Raw genomic sequence first — 14,548 nt, forward strand, 5'->3', positions numbered from 1 at the left:
TTTATTAAATTCTTTAATTTTTATTTAATTTCAAAGAAATATTATATTTTTAACACTGCTATATTAATCCTCAATATAAATGTCAGGGCTATTTTGTGTCTTATGTTTAGGGTATTGGTGTAGACTGCCTATTAGTTTTTTTTCTTTTTTGTTGTTGTTGTTGTTGTATGTTATGTGTATTTGGACCCTCTTGAAAATGAGATCCATAAATAAATCAAATCAAAATCAAATGTTGCACGTTATTATACGATATTATTATATTATATTATATTATATTATATTATATTATATTATATTATATTATATTATATTATATTATATTATATTATATTATTTTATTTTATATTATATTATTTTATTTTATTTTAGTACACGTTTTACTTCAATAAATAAATAAATCCATTTTTTTTTTTGCTTGCCTAGTACCTGAACGTTTGTCGCCTCAGCATCCAGTAAGCTACGCATGCTCATTACTGCTCTTTCTCACAACATCTATCAGCCATATGGACAGTTATACATCCGTCAGTATAGCGAGAAGAACCTTTGAATCAACATGGATGGCGTTAAATTGGACCTTTCAAATATATTAGACCCTCACAATATCATTACAACGTAAAGGTTATTTACCAATATTTCGGTTACAGGTACAGCGATTTCTTCTCGAGTTCGTGGACGATTAGTTAATATAGTTATTATATAAACATATTTTTAGATAGAGAAAAACGGATGCCGAATATTAATCGCAGATTTATTTGACATACACTGAACATATAATTTCAGCAATGGCAGATGCGGAGCTGCAAACCTTCACATCCATCATGGACGCTCTCGTGCGCATAAGCGTAAGTGTATTTGCATCAGTACCACATTTCCCACATTATCTGTTATTTGTATTTGAGTGTGTCTGTTATTTAAAAGTGTGTGTGTGTGTTTTTAATGAATGCGCTTCATTGATCTGGTCAGCGGTGTAATGAAGCGAAAAATGTGGTGTTTTTCATTAGACCTATTAGGTGGGCTTGAACATCGCAACCTAGATATAAACTCATTGTTTATTTACAACATAATACTTCCTAGACTATTTGAACACAGAAACCGAGTCTGTTGTTTCTTACCCCGTGCTGCAGCCTCTGAAGCTTATGTGGGCCCTGACTGTTTCTGATATTTTTATATATTAGTCCATAAGAACAAATAAACCGTTTTTTATTCTGGCATTTAGTCGAGTGCATTATGTGTCACATATAGCCTATCTTAGCCAGCCGCAGCATTTGCATCCTCGAATTTAAAATTGATCTGACGCATTACGTTACAAATACTTTACTTATCTGATCCAGCATAGCCCTTGGTTTAAATATGAAACATTCCTGCGTAATTACTAAAGACGTCGTTAAGAGAAATATGCGAAAGTCTTTAAAATTAGAAGAAGAAAAATCAGCCCTCATTAGTGAACTGCTATAGCTCGACGGGATGCGTGTTGTCATGGAGACGGGATGCAGGCATGCTAAGGCCTATAGAGGGAGGCAGGAGAGCCTGTGGGAAACGCCTGCATGAGGAAAACATGTGCTCACTGTTCAATGTACAATTATTATTGCAATGAATTATCTTTTCATATAAAAAAATAATATAAAAAGTTGTAAGCTTTTGAGTGAAGTATTTTTTTGAGTATTTTTTATATTTGCATCAGGACTATAAATATCATCACATAATCAATCATTCATAAGAGCTTTGCCACCCACATACTGTGTCAACCATGCATCGTTAACCAAGTATAACTGCAGGAATCTTTCGGCATCAATGCATGTTTCCTATCAATCATTCATCTGACCAAGTCTCTTTCTCTTTCACATTTCCAGTCCAATATGAAGAGCATAGCGAGAGAGCTACATTGCCCAGTGTGTGAGGAGATGGTGAAGCAGCCTATTGTGTTGCCATGTATGCACAGTGTGTGTGTGCTATGTGCGGCTGAAGTTTTGGTTCAGAGGGGTTACCCCTCACCCGAACTGCCCCCAGAGCCCAACACTCCAACCTCAAGCCCCAACACACGCTCTCCTCGACAAACACGCAGACCTCCGCCCAAAACCGACCGTTTGGACCGGGTGATCAGAACAGGTTTGAAACAGCCGAGATGGCTTAAAATATTTTGCACACAGTAAGAATCAGATTTTGTGTTAAAATTGATGACATCATGCTATGACAGGTTAGCATCACTACTCTCATTGCTGTATAGTTTTAGCACTAGGCAGATGTGTCTTTATCACTGCTGAAGCAGATATATTGCATCTGTGCACCGTTTTGTAAGTGCCTGTGTGTTTAAATGTAGCAGCCTTCGTGATGTGCTGATTCTGAATGTGTCAGCACACACTAGATTCTGTACTCTTTCTGCATTGATTAGCTTTTCCTTACTTCTTCCTGGCTTAGATTTATAGGACCTTAAAGAAGCTGTAATGTTGAAAGCAGCTGTTTCTATTTGTATCCCCCTCTTTCTCCTTGTGCAGTGTGTGGGACACATCCAGGTCGCAGGCGTAAGGACACTCCCCCTGTGATCATGCTGTTCCCCTGTCCCACCTGCCGAAAAGACGTGGAGCTGGGAGAGAGAGGCCTTGCAGATTGCCTTAGAAACCTCACCCTGGAGCGAATTGTGGAGAGGTTTTTCTTTCACGTTAACTTACCGAAAGTGTTTCAGCACGAGTCCATTATGAAGACATTCATTCCAGTAATTCGAGGCACAGAAATGTTGTTCTGCTGGTTTTGAATGCCAGATTAAGAAGTTCTGATCTTGCATAGGGACATTGCCATGGGGACTGACAGGCCTCACAAGTCTTACACGTGGACCAATCAAATCACCTTTACGTGTTACAATAGCATAGCAGAATGAGTTTGAACAAAGAGTTAAGGAACAAAAAGAAAAATATTGTTTCTTCCTGCCAGTAAATGAGCATACTTTTCATTCCACACTTTAGAAAAAATGTATACAAACAGCCTTAAAAAAGACTATAGGCAAAATATTGTTAAGTTTCAATTCTAGCTTATTGAGAGAAAGAGCAGAGGAGATACATAAAATTGTAGTCTTTGAAAAAATGAAGCAAAATAATATACTATACATGCATGTGCACACACATACAAAGACATTAAAAGTTAAATTAGTGAGCGCCTCTTATAGTAGCAAATCATATTAACTATACCCAGTTTATTATTTTATTTTCAATTTATTTCATATAATGTATTCTGCATTCTGAACAATAGATGACTAATCTCTCTCTTTCTGTTTTTTCTAGGTATAGACATACAGTGAGTCTTGGCAGCATGGCTATCATGTGTCAGTTCTGTAAGCCTCCTCATGTACTAGAGGCTACTAAAGGCTGTGCTGACTGCAGGTCCAACTTCTGCAATGAGTGCTTTAAGCTGTACCACCCCTGGGGTACACCGCGAGCCCAACACGAACATATTCTGCCTACACACAGCTTCAGACCCAAGGTCAGAGCACAAGGGTTCATTCCACATGCAAAACACCATTGATGGGTGATTGTAATCTAAGATGCAAATTTCTGAGCCACAAAAATAACAAGCACTACTGTACAGTGGTTTCCATATCCAACTAAATCAAATCTACAACCAAAACCTATAGACAGTGTTACATATATACATATACTGTATATATAACATATAACCCAATCTCACGGAAATTCGTGTTATAGTCATGAAAATTTGTATTAATGTTTTTGTGTTATTGACACAATTTTCCTCTGGAGCACGAATGTCTTTTTCTTGCCAGCCAGAAAGAAGTTCTATAAATGTTTTTTTGTGTCTGTGCCACGGCTTTCTTTAACGTGTCATTTAATATTTTGTTTTCTCATCGTTTTTTTTCTATTTTTTACCATTGTCGCTTGGGGTTTGGGTTAGAATCTCTTTCTGTGACTTCCTAACCCAAACCCCAACTCTAACCCCAAACTCCAGGCGAGAATAGTTTTAAAAGTGGATGAAAAACATGTAGAAACCAATGCATAAAATTACATCATTACGCAAACCCCCAAATCTAATCCTAACCCCAAGCGACAATTATTTAAAAATAGGCAAAAACTATGAGAACGATAAAGAAAGTCGTGGCATAGACATGAAAACCATTTCTAGAAATTCATCCTGGGTGGCACGAAAAAAAGACATTCATGCTCCAGAGGCACGAAAAACAGCGGAAAATTGTGTCAATAATAGGGCTGGGTATCTAGTGAAGAAAACTAGTAATTAGATTAACATTAATCTTGTGTTCAATGTTTGTGGAAATAAATATTAAAGAAAAAATCGATTCTTCTTTTTGAATTTTGAATCGACCACGTAAAAAAAAACCAGATTAATCGAAAAATCAATTTTTTTGCCCAGCCCTAGTCAATAACACAAATCATTAATAAAAATTTTCATGACAATAACACGACTTGCCGTGAGATAGGGTAGCATATATAACAATGTTGTTTACCATTGCATTAGTTGGGCAAAAGCTCATGGGTTTAAACCCAGGGAACACACATTCTGATGAAAAATTATGGCATTGTAAAAAAGAAGTAATATATAATTTTAAGTCATAAGTTTATTGAGAAAAGGTTCATATTTGGGTGAACTGCTCCTTTAAGTAGTATAGAGCAATGGTGTATAGATGGTTTCATCGGACGCACGTGATACACGTCTGGATCCGAACCTTACTTCCGGTTTCGTTTTTTTAATGGTCTGACTAGTTGCTAAACTGATCTCTTGAACAAATGGCTCGTCGAAAATAACAAATGTTTTGGTTTCCTAGGTAATCTATGTGTTGTTTTGTTTGCTTGTTATATAAATAAACTATGTTTAAAGAATTTGTTGTTATTTATTATTAACGGAGTTTACCGGAAGTTACGTGCGGACCGTGACAGCGGCTTGTTTATGTTGTTACCGCTGAAACGGTCTATAGAGCTTATTTTTTTCCAGTAGCTTAAAGGAATAGTCTACTCATTTTCAATATTAAACTATGTTATTACCTTAACTAAGAAGAGTTGATACATCCCTCTATCATCTTAGTGCATGCACGTAAGCGCTGGAGCGCGCTGCTACACTTCGAAATCATTTAGCTTAGCCCCATTCTCATTCAATGGTACCACTCAGAGATAAAGTTAGAAGTGACCAAACACATCAACGTTTTTCCTATTTAAGACGAGTAGTTATACGAGCAAGTTTGGTGGTACAAAATAAAACGTAGCGCTTTTCTAAGCGGATTTAAAAGAGGAACTATATTGTATGGCAGAACAGCACTTTTGGGAGTACTTCGACTCGGCGCAGTAACACCCTCCCTCTCCCATTATGAGAGGGAGAAGGGGAGCGGATTTTTCAGGCGAGTTGAAGCACTCCCAAAAGTGCTATTACGCCATAAAATATAGTTCCTCTTTTAAATCCGCTTAGAAAAGCGCTACGTTTTTTTTTGTACCACCAAACTCACTCGTATAACTACTCGTCTTAAATAGGAAAAACGTTGATGTGTTTGGTCACTTCTAAAGATAAACTCTGAGTGGTACCATTGAATGAGAATGGGGCTAAGCTAAATGATTTCGAAGTGTAGCAGCGCGCTCCAGCGCTTACGTGCACACACTAAGATGATAGAGGGATGTATCAACTCTTCTTAGTTAAGGTAATAACATATTTTAATATTGAAAATGAGTAGACTATTCCTTTAAATGTTAGCAGCGCCAAAGGTCAGGAATTCAAAGGACCACACATATAGATAAAATGTATGCCTTAAATGAACTATAAGTCACTTTGGATTTAGAAGTACCTGTTAAATGCGTAAATGTCAAATGTTAGAGGAAAGGAATGAATCCCACACAGATACTTAAACATTTTTTTTGCTCATAGCACTCAACAGAAGGTTTTTATAAACAATTATAGTTTCAGAATTTCCCTTTAACCCCGTCTTAGTCATTTTACTTGACAATCTCTCTCTTTCTCTTATACAGGTTTTAGTGTGTGTTGAGCATGAGCAGGAGAAGTTGCAGTTTTACTGCAGGTCATGTCAGCGCCTGTTGTGCTCGCTTTGTAAACTGCGTCGTACCCACAGCGGACACAAGATCATGCCTATTGCCCTGGCTTACCAAACTTTAAAGGTATCTGCTCCTAATGTTTACAATATCCTCAAAGTCTAACATCATAGACCCCTTTAGTCTTTAGAATGATGTATAAAATAGCTATTTGGGCTAATCCTAAAGAAACATCCTACTTTTCTTGAATATATGCTAATTTTCCAGCTCCCCTAGAGTTAAACATTTGATTTTTAACGTTTTGGAATCCATTCAGCTGATCTCCGGGTCTGGCGCTAGCACTTTAAGTACAGCTTAGCATAATCCATTGAATCTGATTAGACCATTAGCATCGCGCAAAAAAATAACCAAAAAGTTTCTATATTTTTCCTATTTAAAACTTTACTCTTCTGTTGTACTAAGACCGACAGAAAATTAAAAGTTGCGATTTTCTAGGCTGATATGGCCAGGAACTTTACTCTCATTCTGATGGAGTAGTCCCCTGCTGTAACCAAGGGGGCTATTTTCGGGCAGTGTGTAATATCACTTGGCCTGCTGCCGCCATGGTACAGCAGCAAAGTCCTTGATTATTTATAAAAATGTGAAATGTCCCTTAAAGAAACTTTAGCACTGCATAACTGCATAATGTTGTCTACAGTGTTGTTTTTATTGTAACCCATGTTGTGAACTCACAGGAGAAAATTACCAAGGAGATGAACTACATTTTGGCCAATCAGGATGCTGTACAGGCACAGATAACCCAAGTAGAGAGTGGCATTGCTCAGACTGAGGTATACACTGTATTTATAAAATTTATCAGATCTCTCTATGTAGGACCTTAACTACACATCATGATATTTATTTTTTCTTTCTCTCCTCTTCAATGCTGTTCAGGTCAATAGCGCAGTGGCCAATGAGCAATTGAACCAGTGTGTGAGTGAAATGCGGGGGGTGCTCGGGGAGCGCCAAGGTGTTTTGGCCATGGCGCTGGAGGAGGCCCGTGCACAGAGGGCAGGGGCTCTGAATTCTCAGCTGTCCGAAAAACAGAGTCTTTTGGAAAACGCGGGACTGCTCACATACGCTCAGGAGCTCCTTAAAGAAACCGACCAGCCTTGCTTTGTGCAGGCTGCCAGAATCACACACAACAGGTTAGGGAGTTTTTGTGGGTGTGTTATGCTGTCATTGTTTGTAGTTGAACTGTTTGTTCATGAATTAACCCATATGAACCTATTGAGTGTTTTCACAGAGACGTCTGTGATTAGGCAAACATTTTTTTTTAATATTAGGTTACAATTAATTACAGCTTTTATACAGCAAGGTTTCTTTATATGGTTTATATTGATCTTTTTCTCTTTAGATTGGTCAAAGCGATAGAAAATCTTCAGCATTTCTCTCTGTCTGCTGATCCCTCGTTCCGACACTTTCAGATTGATGTCTCCAGAGAACTCAAGGCACTCTCTAGCATGAACTTCATACAAGGTTCATAAAAACTTCACTTCCAAATCCCTCCTCTAGGTTCCTTTACCACAATCTTAGACTTTGCAATAGAGAGCTGCAGGAATGATGCATTTTTGTAGGCCTTTTTGTTAGCTTCACACGGGTTCCCTTGACAAAAAGTTAAGAGGATTTTTCCAAACCCTTTTGCATTATCAAAAAAATCATCTCTTTTATCAGCAAAAGGTTTTGTCTATCAAGATAATCTTCAGAATTGAATACAACTTTTATGAATTTTAATGCAAAAAATACCATCACCAGAAATAAAAGGCTAACCTAATGTAACTGAACTGTACCACTGTCACTCGACTTTACCGTCACCACCACCAAGCTTCTGATAACTTTTAAAATACATTTTTAACATGTTCTCTGATAAAAAAACTTCTATGTGGATAATTTTCCATCTACATTTTTGTGGAACTGTGCGCGCATGTAGCGTTATGTTTGAGATTTTTTTGTGTGATAATGTAAATGTTGCATTATGTAGCAACTGGTTAGCATTTCCAACCTTTTTTCAAAGTTTTTTTTAACCTTTTCTAAATTAATATTTTAACCTTTTAAAATATTATGAAGCAGCTATTAAAATATCTTGATTTTGTGTTAACCGCAGAACTTATTTAAAGGTCCCATTCTTTCTGTGTTTTTGAAGCTTTGATTGTGTTTACAGTGCACAATATAACATGTGTTCATGTTTCACGTGTAAAAAAATGCGGTATTTTTCACACAATTTACTTATCTGTATACCGCTGTTTTCACTGTCCTCAAAACAGGCTGATGTCTTCCTTGTTCTATGAAGTCCCTCCTTGAGAAATACGTATCGATTTCTGATACGTTCTTGCCGTTAGCTTAGCTGGCGACTGATGTATTCCTGTGGGCGAAGTTTAGTCAAAAAACTGTTTTACTGACGTCATTAAAGCAGGAAGTAGAGGGCTGTAGTGACCAAACCGACCGTTCGCTGTAGGCTTTGAAAGGAGACTTCTGTAAAAGAAAATATAGCGCCTGGCAGTGAACTTTGAGCTTTATCATTTTACAGGTATTATTTATGCTATTATAGCAACATTACACAATAACTAGGGTTTAAAAAATGGGATCAGAAAGAACGTGACCTTTAAGTAATTTTACCAAAAACCCATTCAAATAAAACCATCGAGATTTACTTGTGACAAGAGAACTGGAGTGCTAAAATGCTAACTTGATTTTGGGTTTGCTTAAATACATAATCCCTGCAGCTCTTTATTAGATGCACATGCACACTAGAGTGCCCCAGGGGTGACATATTTTTGTAGGCTAACCTGAAAGAGAGGGGAACACTGGTTCCCTCGCAAAAAAGCCCATACATTTTCCCCATAGACTTTTGGAATAACATATAAGTTCTTTGTTTAACATAAGTTAAAGACATTTACACATTTCGTCCAACAAGTAAATCTTCACAGATGAATACAAATTTTATGAATTTTAAAGTGTAAATGCATTTACTAGAAATATAAAAAGACGAACATAACAGTTGTGTTATGTTGGACAAAACTTGTAAGAGTCATAAACTTTTATTAAACTTATATATGGGATTTTTTTTTGCGAGGCAAAACCAGTAACCGGGTTACTGGTTTTGCCTCGCAAAAAAAAAAAATAGCCTACAAAAATACATTATCCCAGTGGAACTCTTTTCTAATCCACCTCCTTACTTTTCCTTTTGCAGCCCCATTGGCTCCTGTGATTGACACTCAGAAGACACTGGCCTATGATCAGCTCTATTTGTGCTGGCGGCTCCCGCAGGACTCCGCTCCTGCCTGGCACTACTCAGTGGAGTTTCAGAGAAAGGTGGGTGGGGCCGGGGCAGTATGGGGTGCAGTGCGGTCCGAGGGAGGACCTGGAAGCAATGGCACACACTGTCTGTGGCAGCGTCTGGATGATGTGGGTGGGACTTGTGCAGTGATTGACAAGCTGGAGATGGACAGCGTCTACGTCCTAAGAGTCAGAGGCTGTAATAAGGCAGGGTATGGAGAGTACAGTGAAGAAGTGTATCTACACACACCACCTGCACCAGGTAAGGCACACCTGGACAATATAATTCGATTAAGCTGTCATAAACCAAAGTACTTCATACTTCACATTTATTTTCTTATTTTTACCAGTTTCTCTTGTTATTGAACGTTTCAGATTTAGTTCACCTTGAAAATCTTGCAATTCACACATTTTGTATTCCATCCATCCATCAATTCCAGAGGAAGGTCAAATCACAAATGAGATCTCTGTAATATTTCAGTTGCTTCTCTAAGACACAAATAAGAGCAAACAAAGACTTTTACTGATATCTCCTGGTTCTCCTGAGAAAAAGACTGCATTCATTTGACACATCTCTTCTAGTCTAGAGTTTCAAACAATATCTCAAATCTGTGGTCAAGATGTGCCAGCATACCAAAGTCAGTATTCCTTACCCTACAGTCCTTATCAAATTCCCCAAGTTTTCCAAATAATCTCTGCTGTCCATTCTTTCTCTCATACATTTTTGTATTCCTTAGTAGTTTTCTTCTCATCACACAGCCATCTGCTCTCTGACACTGATATTATTTTGCTATTTTGTTTTTTTCTCTTGTGTCTCCACCTTTCTTTACTCCTGCTGATTCTTTGACTTGTATTCCTATTCAAATGGAATATATCAGCTGCTTGATCTCCTGTATCCTATAATCCTGGAATATGTACAAGTTCCTGCTATGTGTCCTCTTTGTTTCCCCTCTCTCTCTCTCTTCCAAAATCCCATAATTTCTTCCCCTTGACTTTCCTACTTACATATTCCCTAATTTTCTCCCTCTTATTATATGTCGCCCTTCCTATTTCTTTACTTTTCGCTCCCTAATTTTCTTTTCGTTTTGCGTCCTCCCTCCCTGCGGCCTCGCCTTTCCGATCCTTCTCCTTCTTCCACTCCTCTTCTCCTGCATACCTCAATCTCAGTGTTGCCCTTCTGCCTGGATTCTCGCTGGGGTCTGCATGCGGAGCGGGTGGCACTGGGCAAAGGGCAGACGTATGCCCGTAGTGTTCCCGGGATGACTCTGTTACAGGCAGCCGATCGAGCCCTGACGTCCTGTCACCTCACCTCGGACCTCCTCGTGGCTGACGTTTCCATCACGCAAGGACGTCACTACTGGGCATGCTCAGTGGAGCCTGGATCCTACTTAGTAAAGGTGGACATAGAGAAGGCTAATACATATCTATTATCTATCTAGTGTTGTAAAGTAACGTGTTATGTAATCAAACACGTAATATGTGATTTTCTGTTTATATCATTTATTTAGTGACAAACTTTATATACAGCATAATATCATTATAAACCTCTGTATTCCCCCTGATAAGCCTTCTTTCAAAGATGTCATATTTGGTTGCGTGAGACAATGTTTTTTGTAATTATAATCCTGTGTACACACACACACACACACACACACACACGCACACACACACACACACACACACACACACACACACACACACACACACACACACACACACACACACACACACACACACACAGTATGCTGCTAAGTTACACTGTATCTTACTGTTAAAGATCATAAAAGCATTGCCTGAGAGAATTGTGTTTTGTTTACTTATAGGTGGGAGTGGGTTTAGAAGCAAAGCTACAGGAGTGGTTTCATCTTCCACAAGACATGGCAAGTCCACGGTAAGGACTGGAGGAGTAGAGGCTAAAGATAACAACAATTATACATAAATACATATAATTTTATAATCTGCCCCCCCCATCTCTCTAGGTATGATCCAGACAGTGGTCATGACAGCGGGGCAGAAGATGCTCAGGAATATCCTCCGTTCTGTTTTCTGACAATAGGCATGGGCAAAATCTTACTCCCCAAATGTGGGACATCTAGCACTTCTAGCGGCCCCCTAACCATCCCCCTGCCACCGCGCCTCGGACTCTGCTTGGACTTCGAGAAGGGACGGGTAACTTTCTACGATGCGCATTCTCTGCGAGTGCTGTGGGAGGGGACTGTTGATTGCTCCGCCCCTGTTTGCCCAGCCTTTTGTTTCATTGGTGGAGGGGCTCTGCAGCTGCAGGAGTTAATAGCCAATCACAGTACAGAGCAGAACCCGCCAAGAAGAGTGACCATTCAGACACGTTCAACGGATCTCAAACACTGAAACGAATATTGGCCATGAATCCAGTCTACTCTGCACCTTTAAGCAAATCTTCTTTTATCATTTTCTAATGACTATTTGTCTACCTGCTTATTTTGTAGATGATTATGCATTAATTAGCGATATTTTATATTAAGATTCATTTCATTTGTAAAAACTGAATAGCAAAGTGTTCATGGATGCTGTTAACCTGTAGCATGCTAACAACATGTAGGTCAGTGATAAATAATGAGGAATTATTGCCAATATTAAACAAATTAATGATCAGGAATCACCTTTTAAATGTGTGATAGCCAATGAATCCTCAGTATTTACAAACTTGTTTTCCAGCATTGTTAGCATGTGTACCACCCAGGATGGGTGTTATAATAATGACTAAACACTTAGATCAGTGTATGTGCTTTTACAGAAATGTCTTGAAATTTGATCACATTTATTTTCATTTGATGACAAGGCTTGATGACAGCTAAAGATGTTACTGCAGCAGTCGGTTGTCATAGTGTTCAGAGTTTCATCTGTGTTCTAAGCAGTTTTTTAAATGGATTGTTAGTAGCCTACTTTGAGGCTAAACTAAACGTTGGGCATATTGTGTTGGTGTCAATACATATCTTGTATGTAGAGACCATTGTCTTTGTGGTTTGTTTGGATCAGAACAGGGCTGTATGAAACATTCACTGAGTGATCAGAATGAAACTATACAATAAAACGATCAGAGCTGCTGGTTACTTCTGCTTTCGTGTGGGATTCCTATTTCAACGCAATACAACCGTCTCACCCATCCAGCGGACTACTGTCTGTACTGACACACCCAGTGTTGGGAAAAGTTATTTTTAAAAGTAATGCATTACAGTATTAAGTTACTCCCCATAAAGGTAACTAATTGCGTTACTTAGTTACTTTCCATGGAAAGTAATGCTTACGTTACTTTTAAGTTACTTTTGCGTTACTTTTTCTTACTTGGCTGAGGCTTGATCTCTTTCAGGCTTTGCAGGTGTTTTTATGATCACAAAAATTTCAAGCTCTGGCCTGCCATCTACATTTCTGACTTAAACTCTTTTTTCCGCTCAGCCGCACAGAATGCGTAATTCTACGTTAATATGTTCAGTTTAATTCAGTACATTATTTTATTTTTTAATTTAATTAATTAAACTGAAAAGTAGCTCGCATTACCTTTTTAAAAAAGCAACTCAAATATTTAATAGTACATTTATAAAGTAATGCGTTACTTTACTCGTTTTGACTCTCGTGTGTGTGTGTGTGTGTGTGTGTGTGTGTGTGTGTGTGTGTGTGTGTGTGTGTGTGTGTGTGTGTGTGTGTGTGTGTGTGTGTGTGTCAATGTGAGGACATAAAGTTTGAATTGTATGCTGATTGTCAATTGTTTTTTATATTGTGTGTGTGTGTGTGTGTGTGTGTGTGTGATATTGCAATAAAGACTGTTGTTTTGTGGTGTTTAAATACATTGATTCTGATTAATGTCTTGTGTGAATTTATTGATGTTGTAGCATTTCATATTTGGGCATTTTTAATTGGCAAAATGTTTGTCACACTTAACAGCAAAAAAATTAAATAAAGCAGCAACATTTCTCACTTGTATTATTTTCACAAGCCTTGATTTTTATCCTGAACCAGTAAACCTGCAGCAAAAACACTCCCTTGTTCCCTATCTTTTAAATGTTCATATGACCATCATACTTCATCTTTATGACAAATAAATAATAAAATAATAAGTAAAAGTAACAGATGTATTAGGAACAAAATGCCAGTGTATGCAATGAACAAGATTTAATGGCAACATTACCAAAGTAGTGCAAATTTGTGGGTTAATGAAAGTTACAAAACATAATTGGTGTGTTTGGTTTAAATATATGAAGAACTCTAAGCTGATGTAATAGCTGATATGCGTTAGATATGACATAGGAACGAAGGTAATTTACTTGTTATTTATTTCTCTTGTTATCATAAATAAACTACTGTAAAAGGACTGTTTAGTCCACAAAAGTTGTTTTGTCAAAACTTGTTTATTATAATGTTATTATCTTTATTTATCTATATTTATTATCATGTTTTTAGTGTGTTTTATTGTGCTACTTAGCGGTTTTTTGGTATGAAGGCATAAATCAAAATAAACCAACTGCAGTTTGATTTATATTAATTGGAATGCACAATAAAAAACAAGATTTTTGAAAAATGTAAAAAAAATTGAAACTTAACTCTTCATCATTTTTTTCAGCTTCTTATGTGAATACAAAAGTCTGTTAAATGTCTGACAAATAAAATGATAGATTTTGTCTGTACCTGTATTTTCCTATAAGGTATGACTGTAATACCTGTTATTATACCATAATCCTAACAAAAGAGATCTAGAGCTCATGGTCACTACAAACACTGAAGAACTCGAAGAACCAGGAAGCATGCCTAAAAACATGTAGATCAGTGTTAAAAATGAGGACTCTGTTTAAATGTCAAACTGTAATAAATCAATTTAATGTCAAAGTTTAATAAATAGTAATGGATAACTTATTTCAGAAGTAATAACTCATTTCAGTTCTTTCCAATCCTGGTCCTTGAACATCCCCTTCCGAAAAGTTTTCGATATCTCCGTATTTAAAACACCTGATTCAACTTTTCAGCCTCCTTCCAAAATGGTAAACAAGTCTCCCTAAGAAGCTCATGAGTTAAATCAGGTGTGTTAAAGGAGGAGACATCTAAAACTTTTTGGGAGGGGGTGCTCGAGGACCAGGATTGGGAAGCACTGACTTACACAAGTTATAAGAGAAAATAAATTCTTAATATTTATAAACTTGTTTTCATTATTATCATGTAAACCGCCCAATACAGGTATTAAAGTAATGAAAAACACATTCACCTTCACAAGTTTA

At 37.5% G+C, this 14,548-nt stretch overlaps 1 protein-coding gene across 2 annotated transcripts; it reads left to right on the forward strand.

Moving 5' to 3' along the window:
• The first annotated feature begins 416 nt into the window (after window positions 1–416).
• trim46a (tripartite motif containing 46a) lies at window positions 417–12,916 on the forward strand. Of its 2 annotated transcripts, XM_065245727.2 has the most exons (13): window positions 418–644; window positions 781–842; window positions 1,851–2,106; window positions 2,493–2,643; window positions 3,273–3,471; window positions 5,970–6,116; window positions 6,725–6,820; window positions 6,924–7,177; window positions 7,387–7,508; window positions 9,220–9,567; window positions 10,473–10,702; window positions 11,129–11,196; window positions 11,285–12,916. In XM_065245727.2, exons 2-13 carry the CDS (start codon window positions 783–785, stop codon window positions 11,670–11,672), a joined length of 2,319 nt encoding a protein of 772 aa, XP_065101799.2. In that variant the 5' UTR covers window positions 418–644; window positions 781–782; the 3' UTR covers window positions 11,673–12,916. The 2 variants fall into 2 exon arrangements, with proteins under 2 accessions (XP_065101800.2, XP_065101799.2); XM_065245728.2 differs by lacking the exons at window positions 10,473–10,702; window positions 11,129–11,196; window positions 11,285–12,916 and adding an exon at window positions 10,184–10,342 and having other exon boundaries at window positions 417–842.
• The last annotated feature ends 1,632 nt before the right edge of the window (window positions 12,917–14,548 follow it).

The sequence above is a fragment of the Paramisgurnus dabryanus genome, chromosome 13 (genome assembly GCF_030506205.2).
Source record: "Paramisgurnus dabryanus chromosome 13, PD_genome_1.1, whole genome shotgun sequence".
Classification (NCBI taxonomy): Eukaryota; Metazoa; Chordata; class Actinopteri; order Cypriniformes; family Cobitidae; genus Paramisgurnus; species Paramisgurnus dabryanus.

What these genes read in the sequence shown, in the direction of transcription:
- trim46a (XM_065245727.2), top strand. Translation starts at nt 783, where the DNA reads ATGGCAGATGCGGAGCTGCAAACCTTCACATCCATCATGGACGCTCTC. An exon ending in GTGGCATTGCTCAGACTGAG is followed by an intron (nt 6,821 to 6,923) that starts GTATACACTGTA and finishes AATGCTGTTCAG; the next exon opens with GTCAATAGCGCAGTGGCCAA. An exon ending in ACACACACCACCTGCACCAG is followed by an intron (nt 9,568 to 10,472) that starts GTAAGGCACACC and finishes CCTCAATCTCAG; the next exon opens with TGTTGCCCTTCTGCCTGGAT.